Source organism: Cervus elaphus, chromosome 25, assembly GCF_910594005.1.
Source record: "Cervus elaphus chromosome 25, mCerEla1.1, whole genome shotgun sequence".
In the NCBI taxonomy this organism is placed as follows: domain Eukaryota; kingdom Metazoa; phylum Chordata; class Mammalia; order Artiodactyla; family Cervidae; genus Cervus; species Cervus elaphus.
Window position 1 is genome coordinate 18,418,855 of NC_057839.1, and position 26,146 is coordinate 18,445,000.

The 26,146-nt window shown below is 38.0% G+C and overlaps 1 protein-coding gene across 6 annotated transcripts in view; it reads right to left on the bottom strand.

Annotated features, from left to right (window-relative positions):
* The window catches only part of RNF180 (ring finger protein 180), a 450,665-nt gene that overhangs the window by 181,589 nt on the left and 242,930 nt on the right, over positions 1–26,146 (bottom strand). For 5 of the 6 annotated variants that reach the window (XM_043887817.1, XM_043887816.1, XM_043887818.1 and 2 more), the window contains 3 exons: positions 24,994–25,089; positions 21,750–22,709; positions 18,923–18,958 (listed from right to left, as the gene is read on the bottom strand). In XM_043887817.1, the coding sequence (XP_043743752.1) occupies positions 18,923–18,958; positions 21,750–22,709; positions 24,994–25,089 (1,092 nt within the window). The remainder of the gene's footprint in view (positions 1–18,922; positions 18,959–21,749; positions 22,710–24,993; positions 25,090–26,146) is intronic. The other variant, XM_043887820.1, reaches the window with a different exon arrangement.

Here is a 26,146-nt window from a genome sequence, read left to right on the forward strand (position 1 = left end):
CTTAATCTATTCATTTATTATTTATTGAATGCCTATATTCAAAGTACTATGTCAGTGTATCCAAGAAGATTCAAAGATGTCTGCTTCAATCATTTTTCACCTACTTTTAGGAACAGGTAATAGAACAGAGGAAGTGAGACAAATTTGGAGAGTTCCCTCGTAGCTCGGCAGGTAAAGAAACCGCCTGCAATGCAGGAGACCCTGGTTTGATTCCCAGGTCAGGAAGATCCCCTGGAGAAGGGATAGGCTACCCACTCCAGTATTCTTGGGCTTCCCTGGTGGCTCAGTCAGTAAAGAATCTGCCCGCAATGTGGAAGACCTGAGTTTAATCTCTGGGTTGGGAAGATCCCCTGGAGGTGGGCATGGCAACCCACTCCAGTGTTCTTACCTGGAGAATCCCCATGGACAGAGGAGCCTGGCAGGCTGCAGTCCATGGGGTTACAAAGGGTCGGACACAACTGAGCGACTAAGCACAGCACAAAGGAATAATAATTTCTTCCTGAAAAAGTACGGAAGACTCCAAGAAAACAATGTTCTCTTAATGGTACCTTAAGAGGTGATCATCATTTTAAAAGAATGCCTTAGGTTCAGGAATAAAACCATAAGATAAAGCTAAAAGTGAAAAGTGTTAGGGGTACAATAAACAGTCCAACTTGACTGAAACATAGTATACATGTATAGAAACCTTGGGATCCAAGCAAAGGCATGGATTGGTAACCTAGATATTGATTATTCAGTAGGCAAGTATAGTCAAAGAGGTTCGGGAACATAATAGTAAAAGAAACAAATGGAGCTGTACACACAGTCATACATACTGAAAGGTAAGAAAGGATAGCGGGAAGGCTGCTGCAAAGTCCAAACGAGAGGAATATTATAACTGTTGTAATAAACCACCCTGGGAGTAGCAAGAGCAAGAAGTAGAATTATGAAGGTACACGGGTGGAAGCAATGGAAACTCATAAGGACAGTCAGTCTTTCCACAGGTACTGGAGCGATGATGCTCTGCACAACTCCTGAGCTGTAACAGCTGTGAAAAAACAACTACTTGTAAGTCAGATGTCAGCCCTGGTAGCTTTTGTTCCTCCTCACTGCTCAGGATCAAGAAGACCTACTCAACTTATCAGCAAGAACCACTCAAAGGCTGTACAGTCCTCAGTTATGTCCTCTACTCCTGTGTGTCCCCACCGTTTGTCACCAAAATCTTCTTGGGGTAGTGCAAGCTTGTTGAATTCTTCTAGGGCCTTTAGGTGCTCTCCCACAACAGAGTCCCTAGGAGGGACTAGCAGTACCCTTGATGTTTGAATCTGCGGTCTTAGACTTCATGACACATCATCTAGGAAGACTATCCAAGCCACAAGAATATTAAAAATTACTGAAGCTTTAAATTGGCCCATCAAGATTATCTCTGCATATCACTAAGGACTTCTGTTGTCTCACTTGAGAATCTTTGCTAAATTATCCACGTAACCCTATATTTGCTAAAAGTCTAACCTGCCTGTGGTGTTGGAGAAGACTCTTGCGAGTCCCCTGGACTGCAAGAAGATCCAACCAGTCCATCCTAAAGATCTGTCCTGGGTGTTCCTTGGAAGGACTGATGTTGAAGCTGAAACTCCAATACTTTGGCCACCTCATGCAAAGAATTGACTCATTGGAAAAGACCCTAATGCTGGGAAGGATTGGGGGCAGGAGGAGAAGGGGACGACAGAGGATGAGATGGCTGGATGGCATCACCGACTCGATGGACATGGGTTTGGGTAGACTCTGGAAGTTGGTGATGGACAGGGAGGCCTGGCATGCTGCGATTCATGAGGTTGCAAAGAGTCGGACATGACTGAGTGATTGAACTGAACTGAACCTGCCAATATACTCCAGACAGTCACGTTTGCCATATTTTTTTTATTTTTTAAGCTTCTTGACCGTTTAATGCCTCAAAAATTACAATACAATGATATAATGATAACAACATCTACCAATTACTGGGTGTTTATTATGTAAAATGCATATGTCCAATATTTTGCAAACATTTCTTAATCATGCAACATGTTACAAGGAATTTATTTATTTATTTACATACTTCTCTTTTTTTCTTTTTGACTGAACCACATGGCATGCAGGATTTTAGTTCCCTGATCAGGAATCAAACTTGCACCCCCTGCATTGGAAGACTCAACCACTGTACCACCAGGGAAGTCCTAGGAATATATTTTCAAATTCATTTACTATTATTATTATTTTAGATGAGGAAACCAAGGCCCAAAGAAGGTAAGTATTTCACCTAAGTGATTATTCAGCCAGTACCATACAGAGACTGCTTGCAAGTCCATGGTTTTAAACAACTTACTCTTCTATTTCCTATCACACATAGGCATTCCATAGCAAAATAGAATCATGAAAAAAATGAAATACAGTAGATGGAACATAGCTTCTTAAGGCTCAAGGTTTGGTTTTGTTTTTTGTTTTTTTGTTTTTAAAGGTTCGGTTTTGAATCCCAGCTCCCACACCTACTAACCGAGTGATCTTGGACAAGGTATGTACCATTCATTTATAAAACACCAATAATAAGGTAACTACCTCAACGGTTGCCATGAAAATTCAGTGATTAGTACAGTATACTTTAAGAGCCTGGAGCAGGACTTGGCACATATCTAGTGCTACGGAAGTGTTTATTGTTTTGTTGCTACTGTTGTTTATTAGTATCATTAATATCATTCTTTGACTCTATAGTAAGACTACATTACTATAAACAAAGTGAGCAGATGTGACACAATTCCAGCTAAGCTATTTCAAATCCTAAAGATGGTGCTGTTAAAGTGCTGCACTCAATATGCTAGCAAATTTGGAAAACTCAGCAGTGGATACAGGACTGGAAAAGGTCAGTTTTCATTCCAATCCCAAAGAAAGGCAATGTCAAAGAATGTTCAAACTACCGTACAATTACACTCATCTCACATGCTAGCAAAGTAATGCTCAAAATCCTTCAAGCCAGGCTTCAACAGTATGTGAATGGAGAAATTCCAGATGTTCTAGCTGGATTTAGAAAAGGCGGAGGAACCAGAGATCAAATTGCCAACATCTGCTGGATCATAGAGAAAGCATGGGAATTCCAATTCCAGAAAAACATCTACTTCTGTTTGATTACACTAAAGATTTTGACTGTGTGGATCACAAGAAATTGTGGAAAATTCTAAAAGACAGGAATACCAAACCACCTTAAGTGCCTCCTGAGAAACCTCTTTGCAGGTCAAGAAGCAACAGTGAGAACCAGCAGACAAGGAATAACAGACTAGTTCAAAACTGGGAAAGGAGAACATCAAGGTTGTATACTGTCACCCTCTTTGTTTAGCTTATATGCAAAGTACATCATGCAAAATGCCGGGCTGGATGAAGCATAAGCTGGAATCAAGATTGTTGGAAGAAATATTAACAACCTCAGATATGCAGATGATACCACTCTAATGGCGGAAAGTGAAGAGGAACTAAAGAGCCTCCTGATGAAAGTGAAAGAGGAGTGTGAAAAACCTGGCTTAAAACTCAACATTCAGAAAACTAAGATTATAGCATCTGGTCCCAGCACTTCATGGCAAATAGATGAGGAAAACTGAAACAGTCACGGATTTTATTTTCTTGGGATCCAAAATCACTGTAGACAGTGACTACAGCCATGAAATTAAAAGACACTTGCTCCTTGGAAGAAAAGCTGTGACAAACCTAGACAGTGTATTAAAAAGCAGAGACATCACTTTGCCGAATAAAGGTCCATAGAGTCAAACCTACGGTTTTCCAGTCAGGTAAGGATGTGAGAGTTGAACCATAAAGAAGATTGAGTGCCAAAGAATTGATGCTTTCCAACTATGGTGCTGGAGAAGACTCTTGAGAGTCCCTTGAACAGCAAGGAGATCAAATCAGTTAATCCTAAAGGAGATCAACCCTGAATGTTCACTGAAAGAACTGATGCTGAACCTGAAGCTCCAATACTTTGGTCACCTGATGCAAACAGCAAACTCTTTGGAAAAGACCTTGATGCTGGGAAAGATTGAGGGCAGAGGGAGAAGAGGGAAAAGGAGAATGAGATGGTTGGATGGCATCACTGATTCAATGAACATGAATTTGAACAAATTCCAGGAGCTAGTGAAGGACAGGGAAGCCTGGTGTGCTGCAGTCCATGAAGAGTCAGATACGACTTAGCGACTAAATAACAATGACTACTATCTTTGAAGTCAATCCTTCAAATGTGACATACCATTTACTAGTATTCTTTCATCAATACTGATCTTTTGACTTTTGAAAGATGTACTACAGTAACATCAAGGAGAGAATGATATAAGCTTTAACTCCAGTTCACTTTAGCATATGCATCTAAGAGTTACCAAATATTGGAATTAACTAGGGAACTTTCAAAAATTGTCTGGGGCCTGTCCCAGACTTATGGCACTTTAATCTCTAGTGGAATTGTACAAAGCTCCCCTGGTGGTTCTGATGCATTTGGCACACAAATGAGCACCTGAGAACCATGGCAATACATAATTCTTTAAGGTGCCGGGAACCGCACACAAGATCCCACCCATGACAAGGTCAAGAGGAGAAAACCTGACAGGCAAGGCGGAGCAGGTTTTCAGGGGTTTCGAAAAGGCCAGCTCAGGAGATCCCACCCATGACAAGGTCATGAGGAGAAAACCTGACAGGCAAGGCGGATCAGGTTTTCAGGGATTCCGAAAAGCTGCCCCCGGCGCTCACCTTAAAGATGATATCTGTCTTTCTGATGTCTGCTTCAATAGACTACTCCCTAATTTCTGTAACACAGGCAGAAGGCCTTCCCCGATCTCTTTCCAAATAAGAATCAATTTAGAACTTTAATCAATAAGTTTCCCGGGTGGTGGTATTTTATGAGATTATCCAGGGTGAAAGGAGTGTTTTAATTTAAACTCCTTTGCTGGTATTTTAGTTTGTTTGGCAAATGCATTTATGCCCTTGGTACTAATAGGCATGACCGCTCATAATACCCTAATCATAAAACAGCATAAAGAACCTGATCATATAAAGACCCTAATAGACATAGAGCCCTTCAGGGGGTGAGGAAGCCCTATTAGAAAACACAAGAAAAATTATTCTAAAAGTAGCTATTGGGTTAACATTTGCTTGCTGTGTTTTTGCTCTTAATGTGCTAAGGTTGTGTTAATGTAGTTATAGATCTAGAAAAATAAGAGCTTAGCCCTAGTGTGGTAACAATGAAACGGTTGTTAACTGTCAGCCAGGAGTGCTAGGCAGAAGCTGCCTCACCAAAGTCGCAGAGTCAGTCTGGGGTAAACTTCTTAGATAAACTCAACTGACAACTTCTGCAGAAGGATTAATTTTTGTGTTAACAAGGTTATACTTCTACTCTGTACTGTTGCCCTATGAGACTGCTACCTTTCAGTTAAGGTCACCACAGAAACAGAAAATAGGTTTACATTCACCTGACTTGCATAAAATGTTAATAGGCCCCAAGGCCAGAAGATAATGTACAAGACCCTCATAAACAAAGAAGTATGCAGAAAACACCTTGGTTTCATGAAGAACAAGCTGATGTAATGTTAAACAATCTTCCCCTTAGAAATGTACTAACTTAGGGTATAAAAGCTACGGTAAAAAATAAAGCATTGCCAGACCCTGCTGCAAACACCGCATCTGGTCTCTCTCTCTCTCTCTCTCTATCTCCGTTCATCCTGAGACTTGGCCCTATCAAGGCTGGTCTCACGTGTCTTCTCTCACCGACGCCGTTCATCCTGAGGGTACCCCCTGGATCCTGCTGGGGCTGGGCCCCGGCATTAAGGTGTAAAGAAAACAAACCTAGAGAGATTAAAATCTCCATTTCTTCCCTAAATTTGTTCCTGAACCTGCTGGAAGAGCAGAATACAGCAATTCACTTCTGAGGAGACAGGAACTCTTTATCATATCACAACATACACTATTTTCCAAACAATTGATTAGTTTCTTTAAACGAAGTTTAAGCTAACTTCTTTCTTTAAGCTAACTCAAAGTTAGCTCCAATAGTTAGCATAAGGATTAGGGGCCTATATAACTAATGATCACTGGAAGAGAACTTACTCTTCCTTGTCAAACTCAGTAAGTCTGAGGTATCTTGTTATTGTAGTTGTTCAGTCGCTCAGCTGCATATGATTCTGGGACCCCATGGACTGCAGCACACCAGGTTTTCCTGTCCTTCACTATCAACCAGAGAGTTTGCTCAAACTCATATCCATTGATGCCATCCAACCATCTCATTCTCTTTGCCCCCTTTTCCTCCTGCCCTCAATCTTTCCCAGCATCAGGGTCTTTTCCAATGAGTCAGCTTTTCACATCAGGTGACCAAAGTATTGGAGCTTCAGCTTCAGCATCGGTCCTTCCAATGACCGATATTCAATATTCAATCAATATTCAGGGTTGATTTCCTTTAGAATCTATTATGGAATCTATTTATCATTTAATTTACATGAGAAAAAAAATTGTCTTTCTTTCATATAGCACTTAAAGAAAGTGTTAGTTGCTCAGTCATGTCCAACTTTTTGCGACCCCATGGACTGTAGACCACCAGGCTCTTTTGTCCATGGGATTCTCCAGGAAAGAATACCAGAGTGATTTGCCATTTTCTCCTCCAGGGGATCTTCCCAACCCAGGAATCGACCCGGGTCTCCTGTATTGCAGGCAGATTCTTCACAGTCTGAGCCATCAGGGAAGCCCTCATATAGCACTTGCTGCTGGCTGCTAAGTTGCTTCAGTCGTGTCCGACTCTGTGAGACCCCATAGATGGCAGCCCACCAGGCTCCTCTGTCCCTGGGATTCTCCAGGCAAGAACACTGGAGTGGGTTGCCATTTCCTTCTCCACATATAGCACTTAGTTGACTCAAAATAAATAAAAGAAGAAACAGGAAAACTGGGCTTTTAGGGTACACAGTTCATTATTACACACAAAAACTAACATGGGCATTATAAATGAAAGCTGTTGTTTTTAACATTAATACATTTGTGGTCTGTGCCTGTTATTTCTATAAAATGAAATGAACCCTAAAAGATCTCGGTATATCCTTGTGCTACTTGGAAGTTATTTATGCACCAAGAAGATGTGGTTTATTGTTTAATGTTCCTTTACTCAGAGTCCTGGCTTCAGGCAACATTGTAAGGTGGGTCAATATTATCTTTAATATAATACTTTCTACCCAAGCAGCCCTCTGCCCTCAAGTTGTTTTCTCTGTCCTGAGCTCACTAACCCTTTTCAAACAATGCCTTCTACCTCTTACCTTTTCTGATCAAGCTCCCTACCCAGGTCTTTCCAAATAATGCTCAGTCATGTCCAACTCTTTGCAACCCCATGGACTGTAGTCTGCCAGTTTCCTCTGTCCATGGAATTGTCCAGGCAATAATACTGGAGTTGGTTGTCGTTGCCTTCTCCAGAGAATCTTGCCAACCCAGGGATCAAATCTGTGTCATCTCTTGCATCTACTGAATTGGCAGGCAGACTCTTGACCACTAGGGCCACCTGGGAAGTCTCACTGCCCTTTACCGTACTCAGGAAGGGGCTTCCCAGGTGGCTCAGCAGGTGAAGAGTCTGCCTGCCAATGCAGGAGTCATGTGTTTGATCCCTGGGTCAAGAAGGTCCCCTGAGAAGGAAATGGCAATCCCCTCCAGTATTCTTCCCTGGAAAATCCCCATAGACAGAGGAGCCTGGGGGGTGACAGTCCATGGGGTACAAAGAGTTGGACACGAAAGACTTGTATTTAGGAAAGACCCTGGTCGACTAATCTAATCATTTCTGTCAAATTATTATGCTAATGACCAATACAGAATTATGTCTTCAGAACAAATATTCATTTTCAGAACTCCAAGAAAAACTATAGAAGTAATATAGAAATTCCAGGGAAGAGGCTCTCTCAAGGTTGGCCTGACCCATATGTCACAGTTAAACCATCTTTGATAGGCAAAACAATCCCTCCTCCTCCAAAAATGCCCACATCTTAATCCCTGGAAACCATGAATATGTTACATTTAAATGGCAAGGGGAAGACTACAGATGGAATTGCTAATTAGCTGACCTTAAAATCAGGAAATTTTACTGGATTAAGTGGGCTGGGCCCAATGTAAACACAAGGGTTGTTAAATAGGAAGAAGAAAGACAGAAAAGTCAGAACCAGAGCGAGAACATGTAAGGCAGACTTGACTAGCCATCACTGATGTTGTAGTTGGAAGGTGGCCAGGAGCCAACTAAAGCAAGAGTCGAGAAGTTATAAAAGGCAAGAACGTGAACTGTCCCCAAGACCTCCAGAATGGAATATATCCCTGACAAACCTTGATTTTAGCCCAGTGAGAACCATTTCAAACTTCTGATCTCCAGAACTATATTTGTATTGTAGTAAGCAACTAAATATATGGTAATTTACAACATACCAGCAAAGTACACAGAGGGAGCTAGCATCTTAATTTCCTTAAAATACATGCTTGGTATTTTCCATACAGGATTATGTTGCTGCTTTATAAGAGTTGTTCCTTTGTATTTGCTTGTGATTAGAAAATCAGAATAGATAATCAATTCTTATGACTGGAGGAAAAAAGGGGGGGAGGTCTAATGACTAGAAATAATTGAACATACACACACACTGTAAAAATATCTTTATATGTTAAACTGGACAAAAAGAGTACAATCAGTAAAAAGGAGCACTGGCTTGTGTGGCTTTGTTCCCAGCACTCTTTTATTCAAGCATGGGAGCAGATGGCTTACCGAACCAAGGTAACAAAACTATTAAACATCGAAGTGGGACTGGTTCACTGTGATTTACTGGCTTGCCTCATTTAACGCCCCTCTGCCAGTACCCTACTCCGTTTGTGCTAAGTCACTTCAGTCGGGTACGACTCTGTGACCCCTGGGCTGTAGCCCACCAGGCTCCTCTGTCCATGAGATTTTCCAGGCAAGAGTACTGGAGTGGGTTGCCATTTCCTTCTCCATGGGCTCTTCCTGACCCAGGGATCGAATCTGGGTCTCCCACATTGCAGACAGACTCTTTACCATCTGAGCCACCAGGGAAACACAACACTTGGTGGTGATTTTATCCTGATTTAAGGGGTCATACCCATGTCCAGAAAACTGCACATGCCACCTGAAACTCACAGACAGAATAGGTGGATTCTTCAAAATAATTTATCCTAAGCATTACCCCAGAGTAGCTGCTTTATTCCCTCTAACAAATATACTTCTGAAAAGCAGCTTTGTTAAAGCACTAACAGATTCCTGCCTGATGGCAACAAGAGAAAGCCTTACCATGATCTGCAAACTCTTTCTCACAAAGCACACATTCTCTTCTTTTTAATATGTCAAAAAATTAAAGATGTACCATTCCATATTCTACCCCAGTATATGAAATTCTTTGATGGAAAGAAATAATTTTGACAGTTTTGTTGCAAGAGGAAATTTGGCGCCCTCTTGTGTTGAAAAATATGACCAATGTCACCTTTACAAACTCCAATGAGGGTCATTTTATTTATTTATTTATTTTTGATGTTCAAGCTGGATTTATTTTTTTTTTTATTATTTAATTTTTTTTCATTTATTTTTATTAGCTGGGGGCTAATTTCTTTACAATATTGTAGTGGTTTTTGCCATACATTGACATGAATCAGCCATGGATTTACATGTGTTCCCCATCCTGAACCCCCCTCCCACCTCCCTCCCCATCCCATCCCTCTGGGTCATCCCAGTGCACCAGCCCTGAGCACTTGTCTCATGCATCCAACCTGGGCTGGTGATCTGTTTCACATTTGATAATATATATGTCTCAATGCTATTCTCTCAGATCATCCCACCCTCGCCTTCTCCCATAGAGTCCAAAAGTCTGTTTTATACATCTGTGTCTCTTTTGCTGTCTTGCATATAGGGTTATCGTTACCATCTTTCTAAATTCCATATATATGCATTAGTATACTGTATTGGTGTTAATCTTTTTATCTTTCTGGCTTACTTCACTCTGTATAATGGGCTCCAGTTTCATCCATCTCATTAGAACTGACTCAACTGTATTCTTTTTAATGGCTAAGTAATATTCCATTGTGTATATGTACCACAGCTTTCTTATCCATTCGTCTGCTGATGGCCATCTAGGTTGCTTCCATGTCCTGGCTATTATAAACATTGCTGCGATGAACACTGGGGTACACAAGTCTCTTTCAGTTCTGGTTTTGTGAGGGTCATTTTAAAAGCATAGAATTTTAAAGCTGAATAGCATATCCTAGTGCAACACAGATACATAATTATTTTTTAGTGGAAAGTTTTTCTCATGGATTATTAAATATTCAACTTTATTCTAATAGAGCATTATAAATTATAAAAGCATTATCAACAAATGAACCTCTTAAGTAAAAATACACTTGCCTATGTTATGTGTTGGAGCCTCTAGCTTTACAAAGAGAACAAAGGTAAATAAGCTAAGATTTTGCAACAGAAATAGTGAATTAAAAGGGTATGAAAAAAAAGGGTATGGCATTATTAGGGGAGTATAATTTATAATTGATTTTTCAATGCATTATGAAATGGAATAAAACATCTGTGATAATACCACCCAGCTTAAGAAGAAAAACAGAGCTGGAGTTCCCTCATAGTCCTTGATCTCATTCTCCCTCTGTTTTAGGTAACTGCTCAGCTGATTTTTGTAAATGTACTTTTCAGTTTTCTTCACTTTCTCTAATATTGTTACATTGCTTCTAAAATTAAAAATTAACTTCAAAATATTACTGTGTAAAAGGAAGTTCAAGTGACAGAAATCACAATTAGTTGTGCAGAGCTAGAGAGAGTATTCCAGCTATTGCCCCATTTCTGGGCACATGGAAGCTGATATTGTGAGGTTCCCATCTTTTAGAAGAGTAGGTGAGATATCTCATCATCTGAAAGTTTTAAGGAAGTTTGAACAAGACAAGGAGGCATTCATTGCCAGCAAGTGACTATGATTTTTATAATGTGTGAGGGCAGAAATGGAGCAATGAGGGAGAACAACAGGTGGACAGTGAAAATCTTGGTTGATGTAGTAAATGAAATGAAATGTGAAGGTTTAGAATATAAACCATGCAGAGTCATCCCAGTGCACACTAGGCCCAAAGGGCTGAATGCAGGGCCTGGTGCTACTCAACAAACAGAGCTAGAGTAAGCTCAGTCATATGTGATACACCACAGTTTTCTGTGTCACTTTGGGACTAGTTTACTGACGATAATGCTTTTTCCCTTCCTTACACAACACTGTTGTTGATCAGTCACTAGGTCATGTCTGACTCTGCAATCGCACGGACTACAGCATACCAGACTACTCTGTCCTTTACTATCTCCTGGAATCTGCCCAAGTTCATGTCCATTGCATCAGTGATGCCATCCAACCATCTCATCTTCTGTAGTTCCCTTCTCCTCCTGCCTTCAATCTTTCCCAGCATCAGGATCTTTTCCAATGGGTCAGTTCTTCGCATCAGGTGGCCAAAGTACTGGAGCTTAAGCTTCAGCATCAGTCCCTCCAATGAATATTCAGGGTTGATTTCCTTTAGGATTGACTGGTTTAATCTCCTTGCAGTACGAGGGACTCTCAAGAGTCTTCTCCAGCACCACAATTTGAGAGCAGCAGTTCTCCAGCATGCAGCCTTCCTTATGGTCCAACTTTCACAAATCTCAATAGATGTTTTTCCAAAGAAGATACACAGATGGCCAACAGACACATGAAAAGATGCTCAATGTTGCTAATCATCAGACAAATGCAAATCAAAACCACAATAAAGTTCTAGTTCTCATATGTCAGAATGGCTATCATCAAAAAGTTCATAAATAATACAAGTTAGCAAAGATATAGATTAAAGGGAACCCTCAGAGCAATGCTGCTAAAAATGTATATTGATGCAGTTACCACAGAAAACAGTGTGGAGGTTTCTCAAAAAACTGAAAATAAAATTACTATATGATCCAGCGATTCCATTCCTGGATACATACCTGAAGAAAACAAGAACACTAATTCAAAAATATACAAGCACCCCAACTTCACAGCGGCATATTTAACCTAAGTGTTCATCAGGTTACTTCCATATCTTGACTATCAAGTGTCCATCATGAAGTGAACAGATAAAAAATAGTGGTGTGTGTGTGTGTATACACACTCACAAAATGGGATATTACAGTAAAATCTGTGTCATCTAATTAAAACTGTAGTATTTTCATTTCTGAAGTTTCACAACTGAAGATTTTTATTTCAATAAACCATTCATTTTCTTCTTGAAATAGAGAATGGGGAATATGTAAAATCCCCAATATGTAAATTATTATTATGACTCAGAAGCATAGAATTTTTTCTTTTAAAAAGATAACCAGAAATATAGTTAGAATATATGTATGTGATCTGAACATGAATCAAGTTGTAAAACATTAAGTGGACTCCTTCAAAATCTGTGTAAAAATATCCCTATGTGCAAATTCAAGAAAATGAAACTTAACACCTTTGTAGAAAATGAGTATCTTCTCTAGGCAAATCTAAATAAGTAGGTCTTAATATAATTTATTGGCCCTTATTCACCCCAGTGCCTAAACGACACTTTTGTAATAATACAAGTAGTCTTAACTCTCTTAGCTCACTCAGAACAACGTAATATAATCATTGTGTAGATCATTCAGTGATTTATTAAAAAGCATAATACTGGTCAATTATTTTATATTCTCATGCACAACACTCCACATAAATGTAAGGTAAACTCATTCACAGTAGCTTTCTTTTATTCATATTAAATAAGTCCAAGGTTAAGATGTCAACACAGTAGAACAAAATGTTTAAATAGAATTATTTAAAAATATTACACAGCTATACTAGTGGCAGCTTTACATTTTTCAATCCAGAGGAAGAAATATTTTTCCACAGGATGAAGTTTTAAAATTTCCTCAAAATGCTAATATTTCAGTCTCTTCATGATTATACTAGCCACTTAAACTAGGTTGCCCAGTGGAAATCTCAAAGGAAATTAGAAAACAGTTTGAACTGACAAAAAAATACAACATAAAAGTCATGGAATGTAGCTAATGCAGAAACTAACAGGGAATTTATAACAATAAAAACATAGATGAGATTAAAAAAGGATTTCCAATCAACAACTTAAGTTTCTCCCGTAAAAAATATCTTATAAAAGAAGGGAAAATAAAGTCAAAGCAAGCAGAATGAAGGAAAAAAATAAAAATAAGACCAAAAATAAAAGACTTTGAAAACAGCAAATAATAGAGGAAAATAATGGAAATCAAAAGCTGGTTCAAAATATCAATAAAATCGATAAAACTTTAGCAAAACTAAAAGAAAGAGAGAGAGACACAAATTGCTATTATCAGGATTGAACGGGGAATATCATTACAGAACCAACAGATGCTAAGATGATAATAAAGGAATACTATGAACATCCTATGCATATATTTTCAACAATTTAGATAATTAATTCAGTTCAGTTCAGTCGCTCAGGCCTGTCTGACTCTTTGCGACCCCATGGACTGCAGCACACCAGGCCTCCTTGTCCTTCACCAACTCCCGGAGCTTAATCAAATTCACCTCCATTGAGTCAGTGATGCTATCCAACCATCTCATCCTCTGTCCTCTCCTCCTCCCGCTTTCAACCTTTCCCAGCATCAGGGCCTTTTCAAATGAGTCAGTTCTTCACATCAGGTGGCCAAAGTACTGGAGTTTCAGCTTCAACACCAGTCCTTCCAATGAATATTCAGGACTGCTTTCCTTTAGGATGGACTGGTTGGATCTCCTTGCAGTCCAAGGGACTCTCAAGAGTCTTCTCCAACACCACAGTTCAAAACCATCAATTCTTCGGTGCTCAGCTTTCTTTATAGTCCCACTCTCACATTCATACATGACTACTGGAAAAACCATAGCCTTGACTAGGTGGACCTTTGTTGGCAAAGTAATGTCTCTGTTTTTTGATATGCTGTCTGGCGTGGTCATAACTTTCCTTCCAAGGAGTAAGCATCTTTTAATTCCATGACTGCAGTCACCATCTGCAGTGATTTTGGAGTCCAAAAAAAAAAAGTATGCCACTGTTTCCAATTTCTCCATCTATTTGCCATGATGTGATGGGACCAGACGCCATGATCTTAGTTTTCTGAATGCTGAGGTTTAAACCAACTTTTTCACTCTCCTCTTTCACTTTCATCAAGAGGCTTTTTAGTTCATCTTCACTTTCTGCCATAAGGGTGGTGTCATCTGCATATCTGAGGTTATTGATATTTCTCCCGGCAATCTTGATTCCAGCTTGTGCTTACTTCCAGCCCAGCGCGTCTCATGATGTACTCTGCATATAAGTTAAATAAGCAGGGTGACAATATACAGCCTTGACATACTTCTTTTCCTATTTGGAACTAGTCCATTGTTTCACGTCCAGTTCTAACTGTTGCTTCCTGACCTACATACAGATTTCTCAAGAGGCAGATCAGGTGGCCTGGGATTCCCATCTCTTTCAGAATTTTCCACAGTTTGTTGTGATCCACACAGTCAAAGGCTTTGGCATAGTCAATAAAGCAGAAATAGATGTTTTTCTGTAACTCTTTTGCTTTTTTGATGATCCAGTGGATGTTGGCAATTTGATCTCTGGTTCTTCTGCCTTTTCTAAAATGAGCTTGAACATCTGGAAGTTCATGGTTCACGTTCTGTTGAAGCCTGGCTTGGAGAATTTTGAGCTTTAGTTTACTAGTGTGTGAACTGAGTGCAATTGTTCAGTAGTCTGAGCATTCTTTGGGATTGCCTTTCTTAGGGATTAGAATGAAAACTGACAGTTTCCAGTCCTGTAGCCACTGCAGCATTTTCTAAATTTGCTGGCATATTGAGTACAGTACTTTCACAGCGTCATCTTTCAGGATTTGAAATAGCTCAACTGGAATTCCATCACCTCCACTAGCTTTGTTCGTAGTGATGCTTCCTAACCACTTGACTTCACATTCCAGGATGTCTGGCTCTAGGTGAGTGATCACAGCATCCTGATTATCTGGGTCGTGAAGATTTTTTTTGTACAGTTCTTCTGTGTATTCTTGCCACCCCTTCTTCATATCTTCACTTCTGTTAGGTACATACCATTTCTGTCCTTTATTGAGCCCATCTTTGCATGAAATGTTCCCTTGGTATCTCTAATTTTCTTGAAGAGATCTCTAGTCTTTCTTTCCCATTCTAATGTTTTCCTCTATTTCTCTGCACTGATCACTGAGGAAGGCTTTCTTATCTCTCCTTGCTGTTCTTTGGAACTCTGCATTCAAATGGGTGTATCTTTCCTTTTCTCCTTTGTTTTTTGCTTCTCTTCTTTTCACAGCTATTTGTAAGGCCTCCTCAGACAGCCATTTTGCTTTTTTGCATTTCTCTTTCTTGGGGATGGTCTTGATCCCTGTCTCCTGGACAATGTCATGAACCTCCGTCCATAGTTCTTCAGGCATTCTGTCTATCAGCTCTAGTCCCTTAAATCTATTTCTCACTTCTACTGTATAATCATAAGGGTTTTGATTTAGGTCATACCTGAATGGTCTAGTGGTTTTCTCCACTTTCTTCAATTTAAGTCTGAATTTGGCAATAAGGAGTTCATGATCCGAGCCACAGTCAGCTCCTGGTCTTGTTTTTACTGACAGCATAGAGCTTCTCCATCTTTGGCTGCAAAGAATATAATCAATCTGATTTCAGTGTTGACCATCTGGTGATGTCCATGCGTAGAGTCTTCTCTTGTGTTGTTGGAAGAGGGTGTTTGCTATGACCTGTGCATTCTCTTGGCAAAACTGTTAGCCTTTGCCCTGCTTCATTCTGTATTCCAAGGCCAAATTTGACTGTTACTCCAGGTATTTCTTGACTTCCTATTTTGCATTCAAGTCCCCTATGATGAAAAGGACATCTTTTTTGGGTGTTAGTTCTAAAAGGTCTTGTAGGTCTCCATAGAACCGTTCAATTTCAGCTTCTTCAGCATTACTGGTTGGGGCATAGACTTGGTTTACCGTGATACTGAATGGTTTGCCGTGGAAACAAACAGAAACCATTCTGTCGTTTTTGAGATTGCATCCAAGTACTGCATTTCGGACTTTTGTTGACTATGAATGCTACTCCATTTCTTCTAAGGGATTCTTGCCCACAGTAGTAGATATGATGGTCATCTGAGTTGAATTCACCCACTCCAGTCCATTTTAGTTCGCTGATTCCTAAAATGTCAATGTTCACTCTTGTAATCTCTTCCAATTGCCCTGATTCATGGACCTAACAATCCAGGTTCCTATGCAATATTGCTCTTTACAGCATCAGATTTTGCTTCCATCACCAGTCACATCTACAACTGGGTGTTTTTTTTGCTTTGGTTTTGTCTCTTCATTCTTTCTGGAATTATTTCTCCACTGATCTCCAGTAGCATATTGGGCCTACCGACCTGGGCAGTTCATCTTTCAGTGTCCTTTTTGCCTTTTCATGCTGTTCATGGGGCTCTCAAGGCAAGAATACTGAATAATTCATTAATTCATAATACTGATAATTCATTGGAAATAACTACCTACCAAAATTACCCAATATGAAATAGATAACCTGAATTGTCCTACAGAGATTAAGGAAACTGAATTCATAGTTAAATTCACCTCCCCTACCCCGCAAAATCTCCAGGCCCAGAGAGTTTCATTATCAAATATTTATGAAATATACATACAAATATATGTATATTTTCTTATACAAAAGAGGAAAGAATAATTTATAAACTCATTTCCTAAAGCCAGAACTATCAAAAAATCAGACAGTGACTATACAAAAACAGAGTACACTACAGGATAATATCCTTCATGTACAGAAGTAAGAAAATAAACAAACTGAAAGACCCCTCAAAAAATACTGGCAAAGAGTATCCAGCAATATACAGAAAGCAAAGTACAACATAACAAGGTATTCACTGTGGGAATGAATGACTGGCTCAATATCTGATAATCACTTAAAATCCACATTAAAAACACATAATCATATCAATTGATACAGAAAAAGCATCTGAAAAAATTCAACATCCATTCATGATAAAACTTGCAGCAAGCTAGGAATAGAAAAATATATCCTCAACCTGATAAACAGCATCTACCAAAAACCCATATCTAACATAATACTTAATGATGAAAGACTGAATACTTTCCTCCCAACATCAGGAAAAAGACAAGGATATCTCCTCTTATCACTTCTACTCAACATTGTACTCGATGTTCTAGCTCACTCAGTAACACAAGAAAGAAAAAACCAAATTGGAAAGGAAAAAATGCTTTTTTTTTGGCAGATAAGATCTAAGTAGAAAACCTAGAGAAATATACAGAAACTCTTCTATTCTTGATAGGTGAGAATAGAAAGGTTGTAAGATGTAAGACTGTACCAATGCAATGGACAAGAACCTGGGAAAATTTTGGGGAGATGGTGAGGGGCAGGAAGGCAAGGTGTGTTGCAGTCCATGGGGTCGAAAAGAGTTGGACACAACCAAGCGACTGAACAACAAGATATAAGGTTAACATACAAAACTCAATTTTATTTCTATATATTATTAATGAAACAATTGAAATTAAAATTTAGTAAAGTAATACTATTTATCAACAGTATAAAAATATGAATTCTTAGAGAAAAATCTGACAAGAGGTGTCAAAGACATATACTGTCAATATCAAAAGATATAAAGTCAAAACAAAAATCTACGTTTCTGTAAACTAGTGATAGGCAATAATAAAACAATTTTTTAAATTAACAATAACACAAAATGTAAATAGTTAGATGTAAGTCTAACAAAATATGTGCAAGTTCTGAATGCTGAAAATTGCAAAATATTGATTGATGAAAGAAATCAAAGACCTAAGCAAAAGGAGAGACATATTGTGTTCATAGATGGGAAAAAACAAGACTTCCTTTCTCTCCAAGTTGGTCTATTTTTTCTAAAGAAAAAAAATGGTTGATTCTAAATTTTATATGGAAAGGCAAAGGAGCTAGAATAACAAACAATTTTGAAAAAGAAAAATAAAGTTGAAGGAATCACAGTACCCTATTTTAATGACTTGGTATAAAGCTACAAGAAACAAGAAAAAGGGCTATTGGCAATGGGAGAGACACAAAAATAAACTGAACAGAATAGAGAGTCCATAAATAGACCCACATATATACAGCCAATTGATTTCTGACAAAGCTGCAGAAACATTTCAATGGAGAAAGAATAGTGTTTTCAACAAATGGTTTTGGAACAATCAAGTATCTCTATGCAAAACAAGGGACCTCAACCTAAATCTCACACCTTATTTAAAAAAAAAACTCAAAATGCATCATAATCCTCAATATAAAATTTAAAATTATATAACTTTCAGAAGAAGTCATAGGAGAAAATCTTCATAAACTAGAGCTAGGCAGAGTTCTTAGGACACCAAAAGCATAACTCATTAAAAATAAATTTGAGAAACAGTAACTTCATCAAAATTAAATATAGTTTTCTCTACAGAGAAAAAAAGAAGGTTTTTTCTAAGAGAATAAAAGGACAAGCTACAGACTGTGAGAAAATCTTTACAAATCATAAATCAGCGAAGGACTTACATTCAAAGTGTATAAAGAATTTTCAAAATTCAGCATGAAGAACACAACTCAATTAAGAAAATGACTAGAAGATTTGAAACGATACTTCACTGAACAGTATATACAAATGGCAAAATAAGCACCTGAAGAACGTTCAACATCGTTAGGGAGATGCAAACTAAAATCACAATGTGATACTACCACATATCTATTAATGACAAAATTTTAAAAATAGAGTATATCAGGTGTTTGTGAGAACACACAGCAAAAGGAACCCTCAGACTTTGCTGTTTAGACTGAAAAATGGTATAGTCACTCAGAAAAACAATTTGACAGTTATTTGTAAAGTTTAAATATACACTTACCATACAATCCAGCAATCTCACTCCTGGACATTTACCCTAGAGAAATGAAAGCTTAGGTTCACACAAAAACCTGTATGTGAATGTTCATAACAGCTCTATTCATAACTGCCAAAACCTGGAATAACCTACCTGTCCTCCACAAGTAAATGGATTAACTGTGGTTCATTCATACAATGGAATACTAGTAAGCAAAAAAACAACAAACTATAGATATATACAACAACATGGATGAATCTCACAGGTAAGTCTCAAAACATTACATACTATATATTCTAATTTTATAAACATCACATTATTATTTTATAAAATTACCAAAAAGACAAGCCAAAGTAATGGAGAATAGATCAGTGGTTTTCGGGAGTAAGGGATAGGACAAGGGTATGATTGCAAGATTTAACCATAGGACAATTATAAAGGCACAAGAGAAATTTGAGGGGAGATGGAACTGTTCTGAACATTCCTTGTGGTGGTTGTTAAATGAATTTTATAGACATATTTAGATCATAGAGTTGTATGCCAAGAATAAATCAAGTTTATTGCATGAGAATTAAAAAATAAACCAAAAAGATTACATTGAATTAAAAAAATGGTTTGCTCAGCACTGTCTTTTCCTGACAGTTAGCTAAGTAGATGCTCAGTTAACATCAGCTGAACAAAAACACTGAAAATTGGCTGCAGTTTCTGCTTTAACATTAATCTTATTTATATCCCTAAGCTTCAAACATGTAAATAACTTTTTGTAGCATCATTAACATTTTCTATCATGGTATCTGCCACAGAAAGATTTCTATTTTACACAAAAAAATAATTTAAAATATCAAATGAAAGTCAGAAATGTATTATTCCAACCAATTATTTTAACCTTTAAAGATTATCATTAATAATAGGTAACTTTTTCTTTATATCTTGTATGCATATCTTTTTCATTAAAAAAGGGAGCAGGATTTGTTTTTAAGTCATTACCCTAAGGCATGATACACAAAACATTTGATGAATGTTTACATAATCAACTAATCTTCATTAAACATTAAATGAGCTGAATAGTTGAGCCATTAATTTATCTTGAATATTAACTTTCTAGGATTTATCCTTTTCCTTGAATTAGTAAAACTGACTACTAAAAATTGTTCTTCCTTCTAACTCAAACCACAGTGTGCACTCACATTGTGAGTTTGTGTCATTTCTAGGCAGCTACACGCTTTCAGATTTTTTTGGCTAAGGATATGTTGGGCATCTGTTTGCCTGCAGCTCCCGTGCAAGCAAGCAAATGGGATCCCACTATACCATTCCTGTACTGACTTGTCAAAGGTCTGACTAAGACTCATTCACTTCAATCAATTATCTAAGCTGACTGGTTAGATCACATGTGTGTGAAAGAATACAAGCAACTTCATTAAAAAAAAAAACAAAAAGACCATTAATTTTGGTCTTTGCTTTAAATTGTGTGAAAAAAGTGTGTTCCTACACTAGAAAATGATTAAAAACATAACTGAGGTTTTTAGACAAACCTAGCCTAAGAATTAAACACATCTTGAAAACTGTAAAGATGCTATTTGTATGTATTTACAACACAGAACAAGGATAATTCCCACACTTCTTTGAAGTTTCTGTTTGTTAAGAGAATTATTTTAGAGCTCTCCACACTGTTTTTAAGGTATTATTTCTGCTAACATAGCTAATATGATCATCTCTAATTTATCTAGGTTTCAGTCAAACTTTCAGTAAATTTTTGAACTTTACAGCTCTGATAAATTAAACTATAAAGTATATTATAATGGTGCTAAAATATATTCACTTTTTATATCCTACAATATATGCTTTGATACCACATTACACCATTACTCGCAAAGAAATCAAACTAAACTGCTTTTGTCAGAAACCTGTCAAAAATATAATAAACAATCTAACCAAAAGATGAAAACATTTAACCTGATTGAAGCACTTAATACAGTAAGTTTATTTAGCCCATGACTAAGGTCATAAACACTAATGAGTTTGCTTAACTAAGAATGAACTATTTATGTAAAGTTATAGCTTTCTATATTTTAGCTCTGAGAACACTGTTAATATTTAATATGCTAATTAATAAGGACTGCAATCTATTATGACCAAGCAAATAATAAAGTCAATTTGCAAAAACAGTTTATACAGAAGTAAGCCAGTCCTCAAACTTCCAAATTTTCATGAGCACCTCATCCACTGGCTTTAATTGAAGGACCTAACACTGGTTTCCTTCACACACCCCACCCCTGAATGTATCATTATGGGTACAAGAGTTCAAACCACAGAGAAGCACCCTCTCCCATAACATGGTCAATTACTCTTTAGATAATTTTCACAGTTTAGCACAGTTAACCATATCTGGCTCATTTGGGCACATAAATAAACCAGGCTCCTTGAAAATATCCATTTAAACTAAATGTAATGAAAATTAATGAATTTCTTACTATACTGCATTTACTCAGGGAAACTTTGTTTCAATTTAACCTGAAAAATCAACACTGCAAAACAATCCTAACTTGAATATATTTCAAATGTGTATGACAACCTAGCCTCAATACCATGAGAGGAATGTTCCTATGAAGTATTTGCAAAATTGGGGAAAACCTCACAAAAGGGCATTTTCTAAATATGTGTAAGCACAGAGACATGATTATACCTGCCAGTTATAACAGAGCTATATGATTATTAAGTTCACTTGGTGAAATGTCATTTCAGAAATCACTCAGACCTAAGTTTTTATAATAAAGGTATTCAAATTTAGCTCCTCTCCCCAACATCTGACATTTATAATAACGGGTTTTTAGGAAACTCTTTTAAAAATTACCTGCTTCTGCAGCCACCTCTCATGCCTTCGTTGTTTCCGTCTCAGATTCTTCAGCTTGCTCTTCTCTCTCTTACTGAGCCTCTGATTAATGGCACCCAGTGAAAAACTGCCCGAGTGCAGGAAGTTCAGAGGAGAGAGGTGCTCGTCCTGGTCCGCGGCCTCCAGCGTGCTCCTGCCAGCTGTAGGCAGGTCCATCAGGAAAGTCAGGCTGTTAGGACTAGCATGGCCAGAATACACGGCAGAAGCTTCTAGACCACGCTGAAATTCTCCTCCTCTTTGTGCCTGGGTCTCACGGGGAGCCACTGAATATCTTTGCAGCAGCATATCAGGATCAAAACTGGATGAAATCTGAAAGGAACAGTTATTTTTATTCGATTCTAAAGGCAAGCTCGGAAGGTCAACAGGCTGTGTCTCATTGAGCCCAGGATACACAGTAGTCTTACTATGGATTTCATATAAAGTGGGTAATAAAGTCAGTTTCTCACTGATGCTCAGATCCAAACTATGTGATTTTCTATGAAAAGCTCTCGGAGCGCATCTGGTGGTCACAAGCTGTGGAACAAAAAGCTGATATTTTGGATCTGATGCTTTGAAGAGCAGTTTTTCGTTCTTCATTTTGAAATATGTTGACCGCACCTCCAGGCAGAGTGCTTCAGTTAATCTTCCAGGACCACTATTATTTGGGCCCATGTTTAAAAACCTGTGATTTCTGTTTCTGCAGGCGCCACCTGTCAGCAGAGTTTCCTTGTCACCACCTGACTGAACTCTAGGATGTGACAAGTATTTCAGCGATGGTCTCATTAGTCGGCCTGACCGTGTTGGCTGATAATCGGTACGGCTCTTGGAGAGATGTACAGCTGCAAGCTGGCCACAGGAACATTTTGGAGTGCTGACAAAATTAAAGCCCCCTAAACGGGCCCCACAGAAAGGGCAATTCAGTTTTCCAACTGTCCACTGGGCCTACAGGTAATAAAGGAAAATAAAACAATGCTTTCATTGTAAAGTAACCAAAGAGAATGTGAGTTTTTGTTTTTTTTTTTTTAAAGCCGACCACATGAAAGTTTTCTATGCCACAGAAAAGGCCAGCTTTCTGTTTTCTGATTAGTAGACAGAACAGTAAATGGAAACAAACCTTCCAATAAACAGAGATAAGAAGCTCCAAAGGTCTAGAATGATAACATACTGCACATCACACCCATCTAGACAATACTCCTAAGATTCTAAAAGAGTCTTTTAGACAATAGACTGAATATGGATACAGTGTGAACTAATGAAAAGAAAAATACACTATGGAACCAGGAAGCAAATCAGTCTACAGAGCTTAATTTGCAAGTAAAATCTCACAGAAAAGTGTCTGTTTTGATACACTTCTTGCATACCAAGCACTGTGGGAGGGAACTTTACCCAAAAAGCAGAATAAAGCTCTTCCTGCCTTTTTACATACAACTGGAAGATACTGGTTGCATGTATCAGTTAGTTCATTTTCTCTCTTCAGATTACAAATAAATAATGAACTAGCTTAAAAATATCTTTTAACAGAAATAGTGGAATATCTGAAATGTGCTAATACATTTTGCTAAGTTCAGGACACTTATAAGCAGTACCCTGGCATTCTTCCAGGAAATCACTACAATGTGAGAATGAATGCAAGAGATATTTAGCTAATGTTATTTTTTAACCAAAAAAGAAAGCTAGTCAGTGGAGAAAAGCAACTATATTTTTCCCCAAATCATATTACCTATACTTTTCTAATACTTAGGTGTTTTGAACTGGAAGAAATAATGAGGCCACATTGAACACGTTCTTGCTCTTATACTATTTCATTAAGGATTCTTAAAAGTGTGGTTTTTTCATTCTGATTGTGCCAGTAAGAGTCATTAATTTTCTTTTTTTTTTTTTCCAGGCAAGAATACTGGGGTGGGTTGCCATTTCCTTCTCCAGGGATCTTCCAAATCCAGGAATCAAACCAGCTGGTGCAGTGCTAAAGAATTCACCTGCCAATGTAGGAGATGCAAGAGATGCAAGAGATGTGGGTTCAATCCCTGGGTCTGGAAGATTCCCTGGAGAAGGAAATCATAACCCACTCCAGTATTCGTGGCTAGAAAATTCCATGGACAGAGGAGCATGGGGGCCTAGAGTCCATGGGGTCGCAAATAGTCAGACACGATTGAATGACTGAGCACACATACAGTATATCCTTATTGCTTATCTACTGTATACATAGAAGTGTGTATTAATATGTTCATCCCATACCCTAATTTGTCTGTCTCCCCTCCCTTTCTCCTTAAGTAACCACAGGTTTACTTTCTATATCTGTGAGTCTGTTTCTCTTCTGTGTATGTATTCATTTGAACTATTTTTTAGATTCCACATATAAGTGATATTACTGGAGTAGGAAATGGCAACTCACTCCAGTATTCTTGCCTGGAAAATTACACACACATAAGTGATATTATATAGTATTTATCTTTGGCTGACATTTCACTAAGCAAAATATTCTATATGTCCATCAACATTGCTTCAAAGGGTAATGCTTCCTTATTTTTTATGGCTGAGTAATAGTAATTTTCAAGTTTATTTTACATGTGTGTGCATACATGAGTGATACCCACAGGATATTTCATTCACTTCATAGGGACTGTTCTAGGTACTGGGGAATATAATACATAATGAACAAAACAAAAACTTCTGACTTCATGGAGTTTATATCCTAGTAGAGAATCTAGGTAATTAACATGATCAGTAAGTCATTTGTGTATGTGGGTGTGTATGTATATGTATGTGCATATGTGTATGGATGTGCATAATAATTTATATATGTCAGACATACTTAAGCATATTTACAAGTTCTACATATCTCATAAAATCTGTGTGTAAAACATAGATAGGTATATAAAGAAGAGAAGGGAGAAAGGAAGTGTTGAGTGGTAATAGTGGGGAGAGGCAATTGATAGATTGGCCAGGCGATGCCTTCATTAAGAATAAAGACCTAAGAAAATGAAGGAACAAGTAAGTAGTGGTGGAAAGAGAATTCAAAGAAGGGAAATTTTCAAGTGCAAAGTCTGTTATAGAAGTACTCAGAGCACTCCAGTAATAATGAAGAAAGCAGTAAGCGTAATCAAGAGTTACTTACCCTTTCACGTTTCCTGAAACAATGCACCCAAGAAAACTAGCTCTAAAATGAGGACAGAAACTTTCTGAAAGTAGTATGTTCTTAAATTTACGGAGAAACTAAGGAACTTACTTTTTGTATCAGGCAGTGTATCCATTCTGGAAGAGCTTCTATATTCATGTGCCACACATGACAAATATTTTCATCATCAGCTGAATCATTTGTATTCTGTTATATCAAAATGAATGATATTAGTCATGACTAGTTCAGATTTTATTTCACAAAATTCATATTTAAGTAAAACACAAAAATATAAATTCACTTTTAGGTAGGAAGGAAATATATACTGCCCTTCTCTCCTTATTCCCTTGCCAAGACAAATCTATAAAGGTTTTTTTTTCCCCCTATGGAACAGCCACATTTAAACTGACAAAAAATAAACAAACAAAAAAATCCCTCTACTTTATTGAGACCATCAAATTAAAACATGAGCACAAAGTCACTGAATAGATAAATTTGGCAACCCATTTTATTCTGTGTGAGAAAAACTATTCATGACAACTTTCCCCAGCCTTCAATCTCCAATTCTAATAACAGAATACAGGAGTTACAGATGCTCAAGAAAAGTTTAAAAGGGGAACTCCACACTTTCACTAATGGTTAGGACTCCACGCTTTCACTGCTGAGGGCCTGGGTTTGATCCCTATTTGGGGAACTAAGATCCTGGTGTGGCACAGCAAAAGAAAAAAGAGAAGAAAAAATTTTAGAGGATTGGGAGAGAGGAATAATTGTGCAGGGAGCTAAAAAGGCCCTGAGTTTCAGCTGTGTAAGTATGGCGAAAATTTCAGGGACAATTTTGGCCTTTTGAAGTAGATTTGCAGAAATAAATGTGATCTATAGTGGAGACACTATGACTTCCCAGTTTGGTTCTTTAGTACCTCTGTGACCTCTGTGCCCTTAGGACAGTTGCTTTACTTCTCTGGGTCTCTGTTTCTTTTCCCGTTAAACTCCACTAGATAACTGGCTCAGGTCCCTTTCCGGGTCTACAGAATTTCATTCTATGAGATGGCAGAAAGTGTTGATTGACAAGAACAGGGCAAGTACATAACAGATGGGAACAACACAAAGAATGGTCTATGCCAAAGTTGTGACAAATGGAAGCAAAAAGGGCCCTGGGGGACTAGCAGGGGTGGATTTGAAGCCAGCCTGTCTCCAGGCAAGAGCAGTACTTGGGACAGAAAGAAACAGTGCAACATTTCTAAAAGTATGGCTGGAAAGGCCTGGA